At 41.0% G+C, this 23,600-nt stretch overlaps 1 protein-coding gene across 9 annotated transcripts; it reads left to right on the forward strand.

Moving 5' to 3' along the window:
- Positions 1 to 3,977: 3,977 nt before the first annotated feature.
- LOC100700159 (UDP-glucuronosyltransferase 2A2) lies at positions 3,978 to 16,838 on the forward strand. 9 transcript variants are annotated; one of them, XM_025901590.1, is made up of 3 exons: positions 11,755 to 12,240; positions 13,266 to 13,505; positions 14,710 to 16,838. In XM_025901590.1, exon 3 carries the CDS (start codon positions 14,712 to 14,714, stop codon positions 16,311 to 16,313), a length of 1,602 nt encoding a protein of 533 aa, XP_025757375.1. In that variant the 5' UTR covers positions 11,755 to 12,240; positions 13,266 to 13,505; positions 14,710 to 14,711; the 3' UTR covers positions 16,314 to 16,838. The 9 variants fall into 9 exon arrangements, 8 of the variants coding, with proteins under 8 accessions (XP_019205544.1, XP_019205540.1, XP_019205543.1 ...); XM_025901592.1 differs by having other exon boundaries at positions 13,266 to 13,388; XR_002057739.2 differs by lacking the exons at positions 11,755 to 12,240; positions 13,266 to 13,505; positions 14,710 to 16,838 and adding exons at positions 3,978 to 4,036; positions 6,509 to 7,723.
- Positions 16,839 to 23,600: the final 6,762 nt, after the last annotated feature.

Below are 23,600 nucleotides of genomic sequence, written 5' to 3' on the forward strand. Positions count from 1 at the left end.
GAAGAGACACAGATGCTCTTACAAGGAACAAAAAAAAAATATAATAACCAACGTACTGACACATGGGGAAGTGAAACAAGAAGTAACTAACAAATGTGATAATATTAAAAGACAGACGCACACCTAAACAAAACAAATTTAAACTAAGGACTAGAACATTTGAACAAGAAACTCAAAAGCTAAAAGCAGAGAAATAACTGACAGAAACCCATATGGAAAAGATATATATAAATCTTATAAAGTTTGTATCTGTCTAGTGTGAAACTTGTATGAAAAGCATAAAAGAGTGAAAACAGATATAAGATCCCTTGAAAAATTACATAAATGAAACTTCTATGTTTTGGATACTTACTAAAACAATATATGAAAGTAATGAGAAAGTGGCCACTTTCTCATTACTTACTCATTAGTATTAATGAGTATTAATACTAATGAGTATTAATGAGTAACTCATTAGTAAATCATATAAGCCTTATATGATTCACTATATGAAGTAGACCACATCTTATGCAAGTCTTTTATAAGTTTTTACTATTTCTTTTCCATATGGGAAGGCTCGAAATAAAAGCTCCATGGGACACCAGGCCTGATGGGTGTGTCCCGTTGGGAGGCTGGCCACTCCTGAGGAGGAGGATCTCACACACCTGCAGCTGATCTGGATCGTTGAGGGAGCTACATAGGAGTGTAGCTGATCGCTTCCCGACGCTGAATTATCACGTGACTTCACGTTAGTCTCTTCGACAGTTAGATAAGGTTAGTCTCTCGCAATTGTGGTGTGTTCTGACGGCTCCCTCTTTGCTATTTTCCAGGTGGAGTGTGGAGTCGAGAGGGCAGTGAGCATGGGGTGCTCATACACTGAGGAGCGGAGACACAGGACACTACTCTGGGACGAGGACAATGCAAGGGAGTCGGGAACGCACTGGGGATTTGTTGTTATAGTATCAGTTTACTTCACTGTAAATAAATGCGCTGCTTTGCATTGAAGAGTCCTGCATTTGGGTCCTAATTTCCCCACATCCCCAAGGTCTACCAGCGCGACCGTGACAGGTCTTTGTTAAACTTTGTTAAAATATATACTACTCTTGGTTCTAACCAAAACCAAACCAGGAAAAAATGAAAAATGTTAAAACCAGTTCAATAAAAGACAACGGTGATTATTTTTCTATCCTCATGAAAAACTTAACTCACTCAAAAAGTGTTGAACACTCTTCTTGACCACTGCTTCCATAATGGTAATGAATTTTAAATTAGTGCCAGTGACCATTCCATGGTATTTATATTGTTCCACCAATCGGTATCTGTGCTATTAATATTCATCTGCAGTTGGAACTGACTGACTTTTCTCAACAATGACTGTGTCGTCTGAGAATTTACTTAAGAATGTAACTAGTAATAAACAGTAGTTAAAAATAAACACTATGTATGAAAGGGTTAAAGGAAACTGTTGCAATTAGCTTGGATACTCTAAGAAGCTCTGGCTGAAATCCTCTTTGGGGGGGTAGAAGTGGCATATTTTTCATAATGAGTCCTGCATACAGGGTGTTCAGTATGTGAGCCCATTATGCAACACAACTGGAGTCTATTGGGGTCTGAGGTAAGGATCGATTTTACGGTCTGCATCTGTATCATTTCTCTTACGTTTTATGGACCTTTCTTGCTCCCTAAACAGGCCTGCAGAAAGACTATAGAGGTCTAATCCACAGCACACATATTTTGGCCATGGTATTATAAATGGCTCATTTTTTTTTTTTTGCATTTACAGTTTAGGACAATAAAATAATCTAAAACAGAGATAGTACTTTAAGCCTAGAGAATGCATACATTTTATTCAAATTCCTGAAATATATTACATCATCTTTTCTTGCTTCATTAGTATAGGAATTTGTGTGTTTACCAACCTGCAGTGCATGGTGCAAACGGTTTAGCAAGAAAACTAATGAAGCTTTGATGCTGTAACTTGTGTTGGTCATTACTTCACAATTCCTGGAAGAAAGGGCTACGTGTAGCAAATACAGTGTGATAGCATATCAACATATCTTTATTAGGCACGTATACACGCAAGAACACACACACCGGCTACTCTTACACAAAGACTAAAATTCAGTTTATAATGAAATTAAAAACCCAAACACTAATAAGCAAGTCAAATAAATCTTAAATTGGAAGCACAGTACAAGAAAAGTAAACAAATCCCCATACCAGCAAGTGTGAAGCTTTTCATCCCCATTACACCCCCATGACAGTCAACCAGGAACCAACCAACTGAGAGTCTGTCTTTGAGAACAAGACACTAATAGGTAGCTGAAAGAAACTGGATATGATTTTCCTGGCACGTGCAGAGGGGGGGGCGGAAGGGGCTTGAGCACCCGCCCCTTTCCTGATGGGTGCCCAAAGTGCCCTTTTGTTGAGGCAATTTTTTTTTTAATTTTAATTTTTTTTTTTTTTTTAATGTGTGTGTGCGTGTGGAGTCCTGTCTGTGCCCATCAACAATAATATTTAACTATTAATCACATTTTTGCTAAATAAAAGGATCTGGCTTGCATCAGTCACATGATCACCATTAACCAATGATCGCCCTTGACGGCAGAACGCGCTGGTTACGAGCCGGGAACGAGCTCACAAAGAGCACGCGCATTTTTTGCGGTCCGGAGCTGTAGGAGAAACACAAATGACCTCAGAGACACAGACTGATGCGACAAAACCAGTAAGTAGCTGTACAGCGCACACTGTAGTCTGCAGCACACAGCAGTATTAGCTTATCACGTACACGCTGGTAAGCTGTCTTGTGGCAACTGACGAACTGAAACAAACGAGCGTGCTGTGTGTGCAACAGCGCGACAAACTTTACCTGTCCTTTTATTAACTGCACAAGTAGTGCTGGTCATAGCTGCTGGCTCACTGGGTAAGGCTGTCATGGGTCTGTAGCTCTGTCCACCGTTTTAGGGAACATATTTAGTTTTAAAGTAAGTTACAGGGCTTTTCCTGCCTTTCCGGAGGGCTTATATTTCACTTAAAACGATCTAATATGCATGTCCACATAATAATGGATTATTATAATTATAATATTTAAAAAAAACACTGTATTTTAAAGAACATACATTAAGAAACAGATTATATTAGATTTATATTTTAAATAAGACAAAATGCTGATTTTACAGCAGCAAAATTATTGTATCTCTACAGTTTAAAAATGTAAAAAGAAAAAAGCTTTCTTCCTGCACAGAGTGGATAGTGAAACAAATGGAATCATCATAAATACATTATTATAAATTTATTATTTTTTTCCCTCATTGCTTTATTATTGTAGCTCTACTAATAAATAATAAGGGAAGGATTCTGGATCAGCACCATGATGGAAACTTGTGCCCACAGTATATACAGTATTCTGAAGAAGGTCTAAAATGTCACTGTGTGCACGTGCATGTGTGTGTTTTATGTATATGGATTTTTGAATTATTACTCATAATATAACATTGTCCAGACATGGCTGGTAAGGACATGAGGAGGAAACAGTAGGAGCTGTGTGAGGCTACTAAAGGCAGTGGATCCCTCAGCAGCTGGATTACAAAGAGCACAGGTAACATTAACACATGTACCAGTTGTTGGAGAGGTATTCCAGTATAAAAATAATAATAAGCACAACTGAAATGTTTTGCTTCTATAACATTTTTCTGTCATCATTAAGTGTGGAAAATTAAATAATAGTTTATTGCAATAGCAAGTTGTGCCTTGTTCTCAGATGGACAGCAAGTGGAGAGTGACAGATGAAATGAGGGGATGGAAGGAGGAAGAGAGGCAAAGAGTGATTCACAGGCAGGGTCTAGTTTATTTCTCAGTTTTTTGTTGCCTTATGGTTCCAAGCGCTGTCACCAATCTTTGCAATTTGTTATTATCTCATGACACTTGTTTAATCAGCTACCATCTCTCCTATGGACTTTTTAATGTCTACAGTCTCAGATCAACACAGCCCTGCCCTCCAGCACTATCAGCAGCAGGAGCAGCAGCAACCCCTCAACAGCAACATTGTACCCATCAGGTAAAACATAGGCTACGTTTGCTTTGCCTCACAACAGTGATATAGTATGATGCGATCCCATATTAGATTCTTGATGAATGTGTGTTGTTGTTATTCACCCTGGTTCAGTGTGCCCCTTTTTAGCTTTGAGCACCCGCCCCTATAAACGTCTCTGCACGGCCCTGATCAAGACAATACATTAAAGAGAAATACACTAAAGAGAAATCCCACAACACACACTATCACTGTATCAGCTTCCCCTGGTTTTAAATGTTTCAGTGATTTAAAAGATTTTCCAGTGGTGAGGCAGTTTGAACTGAATATCTGACTGTCTCAGTGTTCAGATAGTTAAGCTAGCTAGTTAATTGAGAAGCAAGAATTAAGAACATGACATGAGTGAGCAAAGTGGCTACTCTCATGGTAGTGGTTGTTTTCAAATCCCTCCCAATCTTAAAAATGCCATACATACATGGTTAGCTATACTGTCATAGCAGCTGTTTTTAGCATTTATCGAAAGCTATAGTAACCTTCCAAAGAGTGAACAGAACGAAAAAGTTTAGCCAGACATGTACAGTTATACATTTACTCATCTTTCGACCAGCAGGTCCTCAGTTCTGTTGCACAAGCAGTCAGATATATAAATTTTCCTTGGCTTGGGCAGGTGGTCACAAGGACTAAAGCTGCAGAGGTTTTAGGTGAGAATCTATTTTTTTCTATTCATTTTTTGAATATTGTTGAGATTTTGTTTATCTGCTAAAATATCCTACACAGCAGCTGTAGAGGTCATAATTACAGCTTCATCAAGCAACATACACACACAGACCCACACCAGCTACACTTAAATGGAGTTTAATATTCTGTTTAGAATCAGTTTAAAGCCCAAACACAATAATAATTACAATAAGTGTAATACCTGCTGTTCACACATCCATTTTCAGGTAGCTGATTAAATATCAAATATCTGCCAAGGAGACGAGTTGTTAGGAAAAACCACTGAATGATATTCATTATTAAATACTTTTGATGCTTTCTTTCAATATATATTTGTTTGCTCACTAGTTTGGTTTTAGAATTGCACTTTTAATAATTTTTGGATCATATGCTAATTTACTTCTTGCATAGAGGTCGTGCAGAAGTTTACCCCCAAGTTAAAAAAGAAATAAAAAATTATTTTATTGGTTTAGTAAAAACAAAAAAGGTTATACAGATAATAATAAAATTAAGTTAAATAAGTTTATCCACAGCTGTCAATGTTCACAGTGGAGTATAATCAAAGCTTTACAGTGGTCGCCACAGTGATTATGCTGAGGAGACATGTACACATAGAAAGGAGGCTAGAATGCTGCAAGTGGGGGCCTGCTACCAAGGAGTTGTTTAACTGCCTCAGTGATCTCACGCCCAGAGAGAGAGTCTCTCGTCACTGCTGTGTTTGACATATGATGTTGTATTCTTCATATCATGAGCTGTCTCTCCTCTTCTTCAGAATTTTCTGTTGTCATCATTCTAGTTTGGGTTAATCTTGTTTTTTTTTTCAGAACTGTGAGTTTTGAAAATGGTGGACTGTATAAACGCTGTTATAATTCCTGAACAGTTAATAGAACATCATTATACAACCCCATTATAATCTGCAATTTAATCACATCTTGATTGTTTGATTGATAATGAAATGTGGTGTACAGAAATTGTGTTGTTCAAAAATTTGACATAGTTAGCTTTTGAAGGTCGTGGGGAATTACTTGTGTGTTATAAACCATTAAATAGCAGCAAATTAAGGTGCTAGACAGCTATTATATGAGTGGAGGATGCTACATATACTACATAACTGTTCTCTGGTTCTTTGGTTATATACTTATGCTTTATTCATCAGATTGCTGTCTTTGCGATTTGCGTGTTCATTTTGAAGTAATGTTGTTGTTGTATAAGATAGCATCTCGTTTTAAAGGGATTTAACTGCTGAGGTTCTCAAGTGTCAGTAACTTCTGGCTGTTATCTCAAATCCAGAAATTGTCTATGAGCTGAACATCAAGGGTTAAAAAAAGAGTAATGAATAAGAAAGTACCAAAACAAAACAAAAGCTTCTTTTGGGCCTAACATTGTTTGGTTTATAATATACGTCAAAATTATTAAGTAGAAAATGTGACCACAAGTGTTGTTTCTCCATTTCTCAGGATTTGACCCAAGAAATAACTGGTACATGGGTCTATTATCAAAATATTGGTAAAATCATTTTGGAAGAAATCCATATTAGAGATCCTGTGTTCAATTCAATTCAGTGCAGTTTTATTTAAATCACCCGCAACAATAGTCGCCTCAAGGCACTTTATATTGGAAGTTAAAGACTCTAACAATAACAAGGAGAAATCCCCAAAAGCCAACAATCATGTGAGCAACTAAGTACGGCCACTTCAACAAAAACAGATACTGTTCTTCTGAAGCCCAAGCACTCTTTGAATCAAAAATATTTGTTGATTCAATAATTTGCCTCTTTTGCAGAGATGGAGCCATATCCAGCCTGGACTTTCTTACTGTCGTTTTTAGCTATGACTTCCTCATGTGATGGTGGAAAAGTGCTAGTGTTTCCAGTAGATGGAAGCCACTGGCTTAACATGAAAATCCTTGTGGAGGCTCTTCACTCTCAATGTCATCAAATCACAGTGCTGCGGTCCTCTTCAAGCTGGCACATTTCTAAATTCTCACCATTCTCACTCAGTGTTGTGTGGAATTTTGAGATGTTGTGGACCAATGCAGTTTAACGGAGGTACACAGTCTACCAAAAGCAAGTTGTAATAGCATACTGATGTTACGGTGTCGTTCTGTGACCCAGTGTTTATGTATTTTGTGGTTTAATTGATATTCCTTGATTTAGTGTTATTCATGGTTCAGTGAAGAGCAAACTCAGTGACATGAGTTTGCTCTTCCTAGTTTAATCATTTATATTTCTAGTTCTTAGGTTCATGTTCATTTACTCTGTTCCCTTTCACTCTTGTTGTCTTGGCCTTGCCTGTTGTGTCTCTCGCCCCCTCTGTGTCCCTCGTTCTCTCTGTCTCCTCAGTCTGTCTTGTTTCCATGTCTGTTTCTCCCCCGGTCCCAGTGTCAAGCAATTGTCTGCGTCTTAGTTAGTTTCCTGTTGTATTTTGACAGTATCTTGTCCTGTGTTCAGTTTTGCTTCCTCCCTGTCACAATGTGTCTTATTACCCCCAGCTGTGTTCCCTCGTGTTTTTAAGTCCTCTGCTTCCTCTGCTTTTTACCATGTCGTCCACATTGCTGTCCGTGTTCTCCCCCCCACCCACCCCCTGCTGCCTAGTCTGCTTCCATTCTTGAGTTTTTATTTTCTAATGTTAAGTTTTGTTATCATGTATTTCATGTTTGTATTTTGCTACAGCGAAGAAAAGCTGTTTCCTTTAGTTATCCCTTTCTGTTCACGTCCTGCATTCCTTGCATTTGCCAAAGCATGACTTTGCCACAAGTCATGCTGCTCTTCTACACCACTACAAAGACCTGTTTGTTTATCAGTCAACTGCATAGTGTGGCAGAAAAGAAAAAGAGAGAGAGAGAGAGGTGACAGGACTAACTAAACACAGCAAACTGAATGAGTTTTCAACAGAGAATGATCACAGGAAATGGGGTGTGTTCGAAAATACCTCCTATCTCCTTTTCCTAACTTCTTTTCCTTAACCTCAATAAAAAATCAAACACTAGCAAAGAAAAGTGGGTATGGGAATTATTAAAGACCTAGGAAAAGAAAAAACCAGCGTGCAGAAAATCAAAATTATTTTGCACTAGTCTCTTCAACAATGTCATACCAGATGCCTGACATTTTGAAACCACAATGTGGCGAAGATGAAGAGCAAATGGCGCATCTAACTTCACCACAAATGTTCTTACCCTCTTGTTTCATGCAGATCATGTAACAAGAACAAAATACCATGACGAAGGGTGGCATTTTAAAGAAAAGGGGTTTACTAACAGTCACTTTTATGACTGAAAGCCTGGGACAGTGGGATTTTTGCAGCTGGACTTATGGCATATGCCTTTGTATTACTTTTCCTTTTAGCAGGATGTCTATTGCATAAACACAATTTAATAAGGTTTGAAGCACACAGATCATTGCAGATTGCACTAAATTTAATGTCAATAGTTAGTAGTTGTGATAGTTGTTTCAAGTGTTGCAAAAAAAGTGAACTATTACACACAGATTTCAGATTTATATGGTGGAATATTTTATAATAATTCAGCTGTCCTCTGGACAAACCATCCATTGCACCTGTATAATGGTCATCAGGACCTCATGCACTGTGCCCAGCGACTTACATCAAAAAATTATCCATCCATCCATCCATTCGCTTCCGCTTATCCTTTTTCAGGGTCGCGGGGGGCGCTGGAGCCTATCCCAGCTGTCATAGGGCGAGAGGCGGGGTACACCCTGGACAGGCCGCCAGTCCGTCGCAGGGCCAACACACAGGGACAGACAACCATTCACACCTAGTGACAATTTCGATTATCCAATTAACCTATCCCCACAAGCTGCATGTCTTTGGACAGTGGGAGGAAGCCAGAGTACCCGGAGGAAACCCACGCAAACACGGGGAGAACATGCAAACTCCACACAGAAAGACCCCGGCCTGATGGTGGAATTGAACTCAGGACCTTCTTGCTGTGCGGCAACAGTGCTAACCACCGTGCCGAAATTATCTATATATTATAGTTGAAAAATTATCCCTTAATCAAAAACATATTTATTCTCCTTCAGCAGCTTGACCCACTGTAAGCATTAATATTATAAAATTTTAGGCTGGAATACAACAACAGACATTACTTATACAAATTGAATTGCACAGAAGCTAGACTGAACTATGTCAGAATTTATTTTCTATGTTTAAGGCTATTACCTCATAATTTGCATCACAGATTTGTTTAATCCTTTACTGCACATAGTTATGTATTGTATGGTAGTTTTGGAAGTAGTCTGTAACACTCTGATACTAACAGACACAAGACATAACCCCCTTTCTCAGGAATGTGGATAGGGGTTGTGATACCTTCTAGACAACAGGGCCATAACTTCTGGTGCTAGGAAATGGTCTTCTACTCCTTTCCCCTTCTCTGACTCTACAGACTTGACTGGAGGACAAGAGGTGGTTGCCACGGTGATGTGAGAAGGGTCATCTCCATATAGGGAGATGTCCGAAAGGTGCTGAAGATGAAACCTGAGACAGACATTGGGTCTGAAGGCTTTCCTTCAACTGCTGACCAATCATGTTAACATTCTGTTTTTATCACATGGAATAAAAGTGTTTACTGCCTGGGTGCGGCCGGCAGCCTTTGTCTGCGAGCCAGAGAGACGGAGGTCTATTGCACCATATAAAACTAATCTGAAATTCTAACCGTTTGATAAGAAATTGTGAAATTTGAGCATATTTTTCTTCTCTCATGAAAAAAACCCAACAAATTGGCGCATCAACACGGGCCTTGATTGGATAGAAGAGAAGGGGACCATTGCATCTGGGAATCTGGATTGGTGGTGAGAGTTGAGCCTCGGTCTGGTCAAAGCACTGAACTGGTTGAACCGAAGTAACTGAACACTTGTGAGTGAAAAAATTTTTTAAAAGGGGACCCCCACCAAAATTAAAGTATGCAGATTGTCATTAAAATTTCATTCTGTAATTAAGTAATTCTGTTGTGAGTGATCAATCTGTAAGGTACCAAGAAATTATTGGAAATCAATCTCTTTATCAATTTTACATTTCTTGACTATAAAAGTTGAAGTTTAAAAAAAAAAATCTAGAATAATTTTTTTAACTCCTGTAACCCATCCGTGTTGGTATGACAGTCCAGCCAAGACATTATTTCTTTGAAAAAAAATTTTATTCGCTTAACCTCTCTGTGTTGGTATCAAAGTCTAGTTGAGGCCTTAATTGTTATACAACAATTTTATTTTTCATTTTACCTCCAGATTGGTATCAAAGTCCAGTCGAGGTAGTGAATTGGTTAAAAAATTGAGGCCGGTAAAAATAGGGAGTACTCACCATATTTAAAGTATCTTAATCGGAGAGGATAATGAAAGCAACATAGTGAAAATTCTGTGGTACAACATATTTTTAAAGCTGTTTGGGACATCGTACTTCTCATAAAAACAGCAAATCTTTCTCTGTAGTAGTTCTTTGTTTTTCTTTCTAATTTTCCTCCTTATGTCACGCAAACAATAAAACCGGAAGTGGTAGAACGCTAAGGGAAAGTGAAGAAGTAGGAAGCATCGGTCTATTCATCAGAGTGCGACACCCTGTGTCCACAGAGGTTATTACAGCTAAAAAAAAATAGTGCCAACTCGTCGGAGGACTGGGCTCATGTGCTATCGGGCTCAATCCGGTGGGAGGGTGATACTGCAGGTCACTCCCCTGTCCCTGGTGGGTGCAGGTGGAACTGAAAATAGATGACAAAATGAATAAATAAAATGGAACAAGAACACTAACTAAATTCATTAAACACAAGTTTAAGAAAAACTATTTGAAGATATGTCTGAAGTTTCTCAGTTATCCAGGTCATCACAGTCTAAGGAGCTTGGAAAGAGAAGCGTCTGGACTTCTTTAAGTTGCTTAAAGACGTTTCACCTCATTCATTTGAGGATAGGATTTTTTTTTAAGTCATTAATTAATTAACAAAAAGACCAGAGTAATAATAAAGCATAAACAAATACTGACAATTTTCAAAAATAATAATAATAATTTAGAGAAAGAAATTGAAAATGATAATAATAACAAAATAACAGTTGAGGTTGAAATAAATAACGACAAATTAAAAACAGGAAATAAATACAAAAACAACAAAATAATTTGAGTAGGACAAATTCAAAATTAAGACAAAATAAAATAAAAGTAAATTCTGAGAATTCAAACCAGAAGAGTGGAAGATTTTTAAAAAAATTACAATGACAACCGCCATCTCTGTACCACTTAAAGAAGAAGAACCAGCACCTCCCATCAATATGAGACAGTTCAAGGACTTTGTAAAAAAAAAACAAAAAAACAAATGTTGGAAGGATAAACAGAGGAGAAGAAGAAAAGGGAAAAATTGGAGAAAAGATTACATCTGGAAGATGTGGGAAAGGGAGGATTTGCTTCAACATAGGAACACAACTCCCAACTAAAGATGCAATAAAAGCCCTACATCAAAAAGCAAAAGAAGAACATGATGAAATAGCCTGTACTTGTTTAGCGCTTTACTTAGTCCCTAAGGACCCCAAAGCACTTCACACTACATTCAGTCATTCACACACTGGTGATGGCAAGCTACATTGTAGCCACAGCCACCCTGGAGTGCACTGACATAGGCGAGGCTGCTGGACACTGGCGCCACCGGGCCCTCTGACCACCACCAGTAGGTAACAGGTGAAGTGTCTTGACCACGGACACAACGGCTGAGACTGTCTGAGCCAGGGCTCGAACCGGCAACCTTCCGGTTACAAGACGAACTGACAACTCTTGAGCCACGATCGCCCCCACGTGTTGCATGGGAAAAAGGAGGTAGAAAACTTTAGGGTCCAAGGAAAGCTGATATAGATACACATACAGATACAACAAGCAGTAGCAGAAGCCTTAACAGCACAACAGCAGCAGCAACAGCCTCTTTATATATTGAAATGAAGCATAGAACTGAAGACTTTTTCTTTTGGCATTTTGAAGTGTTCATAAGCTTTAAAAGTGAAAAATGCTCAATGGCTGTGGTCACATTCATACATTTCTTTCACTATGATTCAAATGATGACATTTAGAGGTCCTAGTAGTACTATATAAATAGTTAAGCTAATTTATGTAGGAAAGAATTGAGAAGCAACAACTGAGAACATTAGACAAGCCAGCAATGAAGCTGCACTCTTGACAGGTCAATTTCTCTCTTTTTACATTCTCATGGTAGTGGTTGTTTTCAAATCCCTCTAAATCTTAAATATCCAATCACAGATGTTTAGATATAACTTCATGGCAACTGGGTTTTTTTGTTTTGGGCATTTATTGAAAGCGACAGTAATCTTTGGAAGGTTTTTTATTTACACTGGGTAAAGAGAGCAATGAGTGAACAGAATTAAAATGTTTAGTCAGACATGTACAGTTACACATTTACTCATCTTTCAACCAGCAGGTGCTTGATTCTGTTGCACCAGCAGCTCAAATATATAAATTTTCTTTGGCTTGGGCAGAAAGTCACAGGGACTGAAGTTGCAGAGACTTGAGGTGAGAATCTGTTTTATCTCCTCAGTTTTTGAATATTGTTGAGATTTTGTTGGTCTGCTAAAAATGTCCTACACAGCAGCTGCAGAGGTCATAATTACAGCTTCATCAAGCATGTCTAGGTGACAGTTTTCCTATATTGTAGCAATAGAACTTTGTGATTGATGCAAGATGACATGAATAAACAACACAGAGCAGATATTTTAGATTTTAATGTTTACAAGGACTTTGACTTGGTTAACCTGTGATTATTCAACAGTTCCACAACAGTAACCGCTAAATATGGAAAAAGGCATGTATACAGTGTGGTCAAATACGGTGTGGTTTCTACATCATACTGTAGAAAGTTGTAAGCATTTAAACCAGCATACACACACAAACACTTGGAGTTTAATATTCTGTTTAGAATCAGTTTAAAGCCCAAACACAGTAAGTGTAATAACTGCTGTTGATACATCCATCTTCAGGTCGATGATCAAATATCTGCCAAAGAGACAAGTTGTTAGGGAAAACCAGTGCATGACATTCAATATTAATTACTTCTGACCTGTCACACTGTTGCAGTTAAACTACAGACATCATCACACTGCAATTGAATCACGTCCCATATGTATAACTGACCTCCAAATGTTATCATTTTAATGACAGTGAAAAAAATGTGTGCATGTGATCACAGCCATTGAGCATTTTTCAATTTTAAAGCTCATGAACACTTCAAAATGCCAAAAGTCTTCAGTTCTATGCTTCCTTTCAATATTCAAGATTCAAGAAGTTTATTGTCATATACACCGCAAAACACAAGTGGTTACACAGAGCAATGAAATTCTTACTTTGCGAGTTCCCTTCACACAACTAAATAAACAACTAACTAAAATAAAGAATAAACTTAACTCTGAGCATGAAAAATAATAAAGTAAAACAAGTGCTTATGTAGCACTTGTAGTTTGCGTCAAAGCAGTCCTGAAGCGCCAAATCAGTCTCGTCACTCTAACTTTAATAATTTTACTTACTGGGGGGGCTTGTTCCAGGAGCTGCCTGTATGCTGTGGTCAGACTGTCTGAAAAGGAGGCGAGGCACTGCCTTGTATGCGCCCCTTACGTTCCTGTAGACGTGGTTGCAGTGATTCAAATCCCCGGCAACAACAAACACGGGTGAGCGGTCTCGTGTTGACGTCGTGCAGTAGTCCTTGCGTGGTGGTCCGATCGGACGCGGCGGGATGTAGACAGCCAGCAGAAACACGGCATTGAACTCCTTCGGTAAATAAAAAGGTCTGCACTTCACCATCAGCACTTCGATGTCCGCACAACAGTGTTTCTCCACCACCTGAGTGTCCACAGACCACCTGTTGTTGACATAAACGTATACACTGCAACCTTTGTTTTTACCCGAGGCAGATGTGGGGTCTCCGCGGTGCACGGAGTGTGTCTGTAACTGAATGGCCGAGTCTGACCTACTTGCCGTAGTCCAGGTTTCCGTAAAAATCCGAGCACAGTATTCTTGTGAGGGCGGACGTTAGCTAAAAAAAGACTAGGCAGCAGTGGTTGGTGGCTCTAGCCTTTAGTTTAGCATGTAGCCCGCCTCTCTTGCTGCGCTTCCGTCTTGGGTGCGCTGGTCGACGGCCACTCTGAATACTTGAGCCCGGGGGTGTTGCGGGCTGCCGGCTAGAGTCACCAGGATCCAAACACGGTAAAAAGATACAGTCCAAAAGGTCTGAACCGAACCCATGGTGAACTTTTCCGATGTCCCATAGTGTCTCTCTGGGTATATATTTGCTCATTAGTTTGGTTTTAGAACTGCACATTTATTAATTTTTGGAACATAATTTACTTCTTGCATAGAGGTCATGCAGAAGTTTACCCCCATAGTAAATAAAAAATAATATTTAAATAAAAAATAGATCAAATACTGGAAACAGGGAAATAGACCATAAGTGTTATTTCTCCATTTCACAGCATTTGACACAAGAAATAACTGGTAGATGAGCCTATTATCAAAATATTGGTAAAATGACATGTTTCATATCCTATAACTGGTGGTGACAGCTATTTGGCCGTTGAATGTTGTGATAAATTGTAGAAGGAATGACCTTAGGAACATTTGTAAGGTGACCACAAACAAATGTAAATAATTAAAATAAACGTGATGCTTCACTTATTGCTTATTGTGCAAATGGGCAGGTGTTTGATAAGGTTAACTATGACAATTTTAGAAGAAGTCTATAGTAGATATCATGTGTTCAATTCGATTCAGCTGAATTTTATTTATGTCACCCACAATAATAGTCACTTGAAGGCACATAATATGGGAAGATAAAAAAAAAAACTATAATAACAGAGAGAAAACCCAGCAATGAACAATCGTGTGTCCAATTAAGTATGGCCACTTCAACAAAAACAGATACTGTTCTTCTGAAGCTCAACCACTCTTTGAACAGAAAATATTCAATGATTCAACAATTTGTCTCTTTTGCAGAGATGGGGTCAGATCGAGCCTTGGCTTTCTTCCTGTTTTTTTCAGCAACTCTGACTTCCTCATGTGATGGTGGAAAAGTGCTAGTGTTTCCAGTAGATGGAAGCCACTGGCTTAACATGAAAGTCCTTGTGGAGGCTCTTCATTCTCAAGGTCATCAAATCACTGTGCTACGTTCATCCACCAGCTGGTACATTTCTGAATTCTCACCTTATTACACCTCCATCACGATCATCCAGGAACAGTCCCAGCCCATTGAGAGTCAAAACTTCATGAGCTCGTTTTTGAAGAGGTCAATGGAAATTAATAAGAATGACGGCTCACTCTGGGCATTTTTTGAGTTATACTGGAATTTCTTTAACTTTTTAGTACAAAACCAGCAAGTTGTGGCAAATTTTACTTCCAGCATCTTTGAGAATACGACGCTGATTGGGGACCTAAACAAAACTGGATATGATCTTTTTCTGACTGATCCTACATTTCTAGGTGGTGTGCTGTTAGCACATTATCTCCAGCTGCCTTTGGTTTACAATGTGCGCTGGCTTTTTAGTGGAGAAGCACACCTTGCCGTCGCTCCTTCTCCAGTGTCCTACATCCCCATATGCTTCTCCCATAACTCTGACAAAATGGATTTTTTTCAAAGAATCAGAAATATGATCCATTACATCATGGTTCTTTACAGGGACTACTATGTCTCCAGACCACCATACCAGGCCTTGTGTGATCGTTATTTTGGAAATAATGTTAATGTCATGTCTCTAACCCAAAAGGCTGACCTCTGGCTCATGCGGGTTGACTTTACATTTGAGTTCCCTCGTCCCACCATGCCCAATGTCATCTACGTCGGTGGCTTCCAAAGTAAGCCTTCAAAGCCTCTCTCATCAGAGTTTGAGGAATTCGTCCAGAGTTCTGGTGAACATGGGGTGATCGTCATGACATTGGGGACTCTGCTGAGTGACCTTGGATCTGAATTAACAGAGAGCTTTGCCTCAGCATTTGCCAGCCTCCCTCAGAAGGTTGTGTGGAGACATGTTGGGAAAAGACCAGCCACTCTGGGAAACAACACCATGCTGGTTGAATGGCTGCCTCAAAATGATCTACTAGGCCACCCTAAAACCAAAGTTTTTGTCACACATGGGGGCACCAATGGCCTGTACGAAGCCATTTACCATGGTGTGCCAGTTCTGGGCATTCCTCTCATTTTTGACCAGCATGACAACGTGGTGCATTTGAAGGCCCGGGGAGTGGCTGAAATGCTTGATGTGACAAAATTGAATGCTGATTCTCTGACAAGTGCGCTGAAGAATATTTTGGACCCAGAAAAGCCCTACAAAAAGAATATGCTCGAATTGTCACAACTTCATCATGATCAGCCCATGAAGCCTCTTGATACTGCTGTTTTCTGGATGGAATATGTCATGAGGCACAAGGGTGCAGCACATCTGCGCACTGAGTCATACAACCTGCCGTGGTATGCCTATCATTGTCTAGATGTGATAGCAGTCCTTGTAGCATTTGTTGTTTTGTTAATCAGTATATTCATTTGGGTTTCCTGTAAATGTCTATTTACATGTGTCATGAAGACCAAGAAGTCCAAGCGTGAATAGATGACGTGACAATAAATAAACTTTGTCATGTCACAACAGTTTAAATATACAATGAAACTGAATAAAAATCATACATACTGTCCAAGAGTCTGTAGGACAGTTTTCCTCCACAACTTGAAGCTTCTTGTCCTGTGGTTACAGTGTCATCCTATTCATGACCACAAGATTTTCAGCAAATGATTCCAAATTGCAATTGTATAGTCCTGTGATTTAGCCCCAAACACTACTGCTCAATGACTATTAGTAATGAGAAGCATTTGGGAAGATGGTCTGTATCTTTTAATTGTTGGGTGAAATTATGTCCTCTCATCAACTTCAACCCAAATACTCCAATATAATTGAAGACCTTGGGACCACAATCAGAAAGGATACAGGGATGCACCCCCTCTCCCCCCCTAAATGTATACCTTGCTACAGCTCTGAAAAAGTGTAACTAGATAACGTGATCATAAATAAACTTTGTCAGTGTAACAACAGTTTAAATATACAATGAAACTGAATAAAAGTCATACATACTTTCCAAGAGTGCTGAACAGTTTGAGTTTTCCTTCATGTCTTAAAGCCTCTTTTCCTGTGGTTAAAGTGTCATCCTGTTCATGACACAAAGATCTTTAATTACAGAGTCTAAACTGCAAGTATATAACACATACCATATCTCTGTTACAAATTGACCCAGCACGACACACACACAGTGGTTGTTATATTAGTGAGTAGGAAAAACTGGGCAAAACTTGTGGTTTTCACGTCCATATATCTTTTCTATCTTGTTTTCTGTATTTCCAAGAATTTATTTTCTGTAAAGATATGTGAGTGGGAGACATGTATGACTAATCAGTGTTGTGTGGAATTTTGAGACATTGTGGACCAATATAGTACACAGGAGGTACACAATCTACTAAAATCAAGTTGTAATAGCTCACTGAAGTCCAAAAATGCAAAGTCCAAAAGATAACAATTGTCCAAACCACAAGTAAGTTTATAGCACGCTGATGTGTCCCCAAATACTACTGCAGGTCAGCTGACTACTGGAAAAGAGAAGCACTTGGTTATCAAGATAGGGGATTTAAAAAAAAAAAAGTCATGCTGCTCTTCTACGCTTCGATTTTTTTTTATTAATTTCACCATTTCCTTCATGTAAGAAAAGACCACCTCTGATTTCAATGAGCAGTTTTGGGGGTGAATAAACTATTTGTTTATCAGTCAACTGCATAGTGTGGCTTATTCAAATCACTTGCCCAATGACATTTGGCATAACTTGCAGTTCTCAGTTGAGTTTTCTATTGTGTTTTTGGACATCTGTGTCCATCTTGAAGTCTTTAAATTTTCCTTGGCTTGGGCAGGTGGTCACAAGGACTAAAGCTGCAGAGGTTTTAGGTGAGAATCTATTTTTTTCTATTCATTTTTTGAATATTGTTGAGATTTTTGACCTACACAGCAGCTGTAGAGGTCATAATTACAGCTTCATCAAGCAACATACACACACAGACCCACACCGGCTACACTTAAATGGAGTGTAATATTCTGTTTAGAATCAGTTTAAAGCCCAAACACAATAATAATTACAATAAGTGTAATACCTGCTGTTCACACATCCATTTTCAGGTAGCTGATTAAATATCAAATATCTGCCAAGGAGACGAGTTGTTAGGAAAAACCACTGAATGATATTCATTATTAAATACTTTTGATGCTTTCTTTCAATATATATTTGTTTGCTCACTAGTTTGGTTTTAGAATTGCACTTTTAATAATTTTTGGATCATATGCTAATTTACTTCTTGCATAGAGGTCGTGCAGAAGTTTACCCCCAAGTTAAAAAAGAAATAAAAAATTATTTTATTGGTTTAGTAAAAACAAAAAAGGTTATACACATAATAATAAAATTAAGTTAAATAAGTTTATCCACAGCTGTCAATGTTCACAGTGGAGTATAATCAAAGCTTTACAGTGGTCGCCACAGTGATTATGCTGAGGAGACATGTACACATAGAAAGGAGGCTAGAATGCTGCAAGTGGGGGCCTGCTACCAAGGAGTTGTTTAACTGCCTCAGTGATCTCACGCCCAGAGAGAGAGTCTCTCGTCACTGCTGTGTTTGACATATGATGTTGTATTCTTCATATCATGAGCTGTCTCTCCTCTTCTTCAGAATTTTCTGTTGTCATCATTCTAGTTTGGGTTAATCTTGTTTTTTTTCAGAACTGTGAGTTTTGAAAATGGTGGACTGTATAAACACTGTTATAATTCCTGAACAGTTAATAGAACATCATTATACAACCCCATTATAATCTGCAATTTACTCACATCTTAAACTGGTGGCAGCCTCTGCCACCACATCAGATCAATTGCTCTGGGCTCCTTTGATCAGCTCAATCACCTAGTGGGGGTGGGGGGTCTTAGTTTGTTCCCACCTTCACTGTTGTGATTGGTGTGGGGGTAGGGACAGGCTTAGGGCATCAGGGGGTTCCCCGGGAGCATCTTCCTTGGGGGGCTCACCCCGGGGTAGCGGTCATGGCCAATTAGGGGCTCTGTTGGCTCTTAGGTGACGGTTTCCTCGTGGCTGCGTGCAGCAGGGCTAGTGGAGGGTCTGTGCTGACGGACGTGGGTTACTGACCTGGTAGCCTGGCTGCCCCTGGGTGGGTCCGGGATGGGCGTGAGGTTCTGGGGGCACTCCGTCTCTGGGCTGGGGCCCTGGCCAAGCCTCAGGGGCTTGGGTCCTGGTTGGTGTGTTGCCGGGGTTGTGGGCGGGTGGGTGTATGGGGGCCCAGTCCTGGCGCAGGGTGCCGCCTGTGCATCGAACCACCTGGGGGGCTCTTCAACTGGTGGGGGAGGTTGTCACATCCTGCAGGAGAGTTCCTCTCTTCAGGAACTCTCTCTGCAGGAGGGGGAGATACAGGAGAGGTGGAGGAAGATCTCAGCCTGGGCGTCTATTGTCTTGTGTAGTCTGGAAGATGAGTGGATGATGGGGTGGGTGCAGTTTTCTCTGTGGTGGGGTCAGGTGGGCTGTCCCGGGCTCTGTGGGGCCGGGCAGCGCTGCCGCACTGGGCCCCGGTCTGGATGGGCCTGGGCCCCCCTTTCCCTGGCAGGTTGCAGAGTATGGGGTGCCTACTGGGGTCAGCGGGGGAGCTGGCCCCAGGGAGGGGTCACTTGCCCCTCCCTTCCTTCCCTCCCCATCTCCAGCTGCCTCCCTCTTCCCGCTCCACCACAATCACCCACACATGCAGGGCCTTGGGGTAGGGGTGTGTCACCAGGGTGCAGGGGAGGCATCCCCCCCTCTGTCCCCTTCTGGCTGCCTCTGCCTCAATTTTATCCCACAACTTAGACATTCACATTACTCACACTCTCATTACACATACATATAGGATCTTGGGGGTGGGCACGCTACACGGATTCCAAATTACCATCAGGGTGTACACCTCACCCCTGGCGTCGTTGCCCACCTCTCAATTTTAAGTACACGTAGACATTGAGGGCTAGCAGGAGGGGCTATGTGCTTACCTGCTGCTCTCTGGCAGGTAGCTCCATGCCCTCCTGGGTTTTAAATGCACCTTAGAACACACATACATCAACACTACATATGAGCGGGTGGAGGGAGGTTTGGAGTCTTCCTACACCCCCGTTCTCTGCGGCCTGCTGGAGCGGGGGGGCTAGGAGGAGGAGTTGGCCATCCGACTGGGGTCTGGAATGTGGGGCCTCCCTGCTGCTGCGGAGTCGGGGCGGTCTGCTTCTCCCCACCGCAGGGAAAAGGGAAAAGGGTAACACCACCTGGGTCTGGGTGCAGTTTCCCCCTCCAGGGGCAAGGGTACCTAGACCCGGGGCTTAGAGTACGCTTGGGGAGTGTGATTGTGTGTACAGTGTCTCTCTATGTCTGTCTCCACGTTGGGTGAGTGTTGAGTAATTGTATATGAGAGCATGAGGGTGGGAATAGATGTTTGTATCTGTGTGTGCCTGTATGTCTGTGTCTATATGTCAGGTTGGGTATCAGACGCCACCTCTCTGGGGACATCTCAGGCCCTCCAAGGTTTGGAGGCCCATCTCCCCCACCACTTCCCCTGCCGGTGGCAGACGCCCTCAGACATCGGTGCGTTGGTGGTTCTTTGTGTCCGGGGGTGGGCACCCAGGTACCCACCGGCTCACTCCTTGGCGGCTGCTTATCGGGACATGGAGCCTGGGGCTCGCTCGGGCCACTTCGGGGATGGGGTGCCCTTGGCCTCTCGGCCCGGGGCTCGGTCACTCAGGCACAGCTGGCTGCCGGCGGAGCTCACGGGCACGTCACTGCAACCCCCCTGGCTTCTGCTCCGCGGCTGCTGAGTGACCCCTCATCTGGGACTCTCCTCAGCTCTTTCTGGGATAGTGACGCGGCTGCCCTTCTGTTGGTCTTCCTTGGTCTCTTGTGTTCTGGGGGCCTCTGGATGTCTGGAGTTTTGATCTCCTCCATACCTGCTTCATGCCCTGGAGGACGGGGCTGTGGCCCCCCCACACCCTCTAGCACTAGAATTACTGAGCCTTTTTTCCCTGGTGCAAGTCCCTACTACTAGATTTACTGGCCTGCGCAAATTTGCGTAAATTCCCCCCGACCTTAACACCTCTTGGCACCCCGCTGAGATTTTCACAGGTCTTCAGCTCCATTGTTCTCCTGCTTTTGTTGTGCAAACACACCCTCCCCCAACCCCTAACCATGAGAGATTCAAGTTTTTCCTTCCCTGCAAGGCTGCTTTCCTTCCTTACCTGCCTGCATGCCTGTCCATAAACATATATACACAGAGTTGTACATATATTTATATATTTATATAGCCACACCTTATATAATATGCATAAAGTCTAGTTATACACACAGACACATCTATATCATATATACACACACACACATATATATATATGTATGTGTGTATATATATATATATATATATATATATATGTTTGTATAGTGCACTTTCTATACTGTGCTCTGTCCACTGTTTTGCAATGACAATGCAGATTTTCCACTTGTGGGACAAATAAATGCAGATTTGCTGTGTGTGTGTGTGTGTGTGTGTATGTGTGTGTGTGTGTGTGTGTGTGTGTGTGTGTGTGTGTGTGTGTGTGTGTGTGTGCAACATTGGCATTTGTTTACTTAGATCCAAGGCAGGCCAAACCTCTGTGTTACAACCTACATACAAAAGACAGACATTCACAATATATGGGTACACAAGTCTGTTTTATTTCAAAGTGTTTCAAACTTTGAAACGAACCTTGGTAGGGAACAGCTGTTCCCTACCAAGCATTTCTTGCAGCTGGCAACAACGGTCGTGCATTCAGTATAGTTGTGACTTCCGCAAAAAATGTGGTCAAAATCTCATGAGTAAGTTGAAGCATTTCTACCAGGCATTTCTGAAAGTTGTAACACAGAGGTTTGGCCTGCCTTGGATCTGAGCAACTCTGAGTGAGCAAATGCAAATGTGCCAGGCCTCAAGGATAACGGGTGGTTTGCACAACAAAAGCTGTAGGAGAAACAAGCTGACGACCTGTGAAAATCTCAGCAGGGGTGATCAACACCTCGGGACTTGCACCAGAAAATAAAAAAGCCAGTAATTCTAGGGGGTGTTGGGTTTAGGGAAGTTACGCAAATTTGCGCAGGATAGTAAATCTAGTGCTAGCAGATCATTACATGAAGGAACCTTTTAAAAACAAGCGTGTTCATGCTCACAGGTGTACACACGGGTGATCACACACACAAACTACACCCTTTTTGGCTCCTACCTCAAAGCACACTGTGCGCTGTCGTTCTCACGTGCTGCACAATAATGTTTAATATTTAGTATTTACTGTCATATTCCCATATATCATTGTGATCTTGTTTATTACTCTCGTTTTCTTCTGCTTGCTTTCTTTTTTCTTTCTCAACAGGTGATCCAGGTGATCGATATATGTATTTTTTGTCTGCTTATTCTGTTGGGTTTTTTTTTTTTTTTGCCCTTTTTCCCCGTCCCTCTTCTCAGGTTTTTTTTTTTTCCTTTCCCTCTTTCTTTCTCCCCTTTCCTTCCCCCAGTCAAATCTGTCCCGTATTCAGCAAGTGAAAATAAAATAAACAATAAAAGGTGAATCAAATGGACCATTACGGCAAGGCTGGGATGGTCCATTTGGTAAAGTAAATCCGTTGGGCATCTTTCTTCGCCTTTAGACAATAATTCTGATGGCAAAAGAACCAAACGGGACAGGTTAAAAAAAAAAAAAAAAAAAGGAAGTTAAAGACCCTAACAATAACAAGGAGAAATCCCCAAAAGCCAACAATCATGTGAGCAACTAAGTATGGCCACTTCAACAAAAACAGATACTGTTCTTCTGAAGCCCAAGCACTCTTTGAATCAAAAATATTTGTTGATTCAATAATTTGCCTCTTTTGCAGAGATGGAGCCATATCCAGCCTGGACTTTCTTACTGTCGTTTTTAGCTATGACTTCCTCATGTGATGGTGGAAAAGTGCTAGTGTTTCCAGTAGATGGAAGCCACTGGCTTAACATGAAAATCATTGTGGAGGCTCTTCACTCTCAAGGCCACAAAATCACAGTGCTGCGGTCCTCTTCAAGCTGGCACATTTCTAAATTCTCACCATTCTCACTCAGTGTTGTGTGGAATTTTGAGATGTTGTGGACCAATGCAGTTTAACGGAGGTACACAGTCTACCAAAAGCAAGTTGTAATAGCATACTGATGTTATGGTGTCGTTCTGTGACCCAGTGTTTATGTATTTTGTGGTTTAATTGATATTCCTTGATTTAGTGTTATTCATGGTTCAGTGAAGAGCAAACTCAGTGACATGAGTTTGCTCTTCCTAGTTTAATCGTTTATATTTCTAGTTCTTAGGTTCATGTTCATTTACTCTGTTCCCTTTCACTCTTGTTGTCTTGGTCTCTTCTGTGTTCTCCCTTGCCTGTTGTGTCTCTCGCCCCCTCTGTGTCCCTCATTCTCTCTATCTCCTCAGTCTGTCTTGTTTCCACGTCTGTTTCTCCCCCGGTCCCAGTCTCAAGCAATTGTCTGCGTCTTAGTTAGTTTCCTGTTGTATTTTGACAGTATCTTGTCCTGTGTTCAGTTTTGCTTCCTCCCTGTCACAATGTGTCTTATTACCCCCAGCTGTGTTCCCTCGTGTTTTTAAGTCCTCTGCTTCCTCTGCTTTTTACCATGTCGTCCACATTGCTGTGCATGGTCTCCCCCCCACCTCCCCACCCCCTGCTGCCTAGTCTGCTTCTATTCTTGAGTTTTTATTTTCTAATGTTAAGTTTTGTTATCATGTATTTCATGTTTGTATTTTGC

The sequence above is a fragment of the Oreochromis niloticus genome, linkage group LG20 (assembly GCF_001858045.2).
Source record: "Oreochromis niloticus isolate F11D_XX linkage group LG20, O_niloticus_UMD_NMBU, whole genome shotgun sequence".
Lineage (NCBI taxonomy): Eukaryota > Metazoa > Chordata > Actinopteri > Cichliformes > Cichlidae > Oreochromis > Oreochromis niloticus.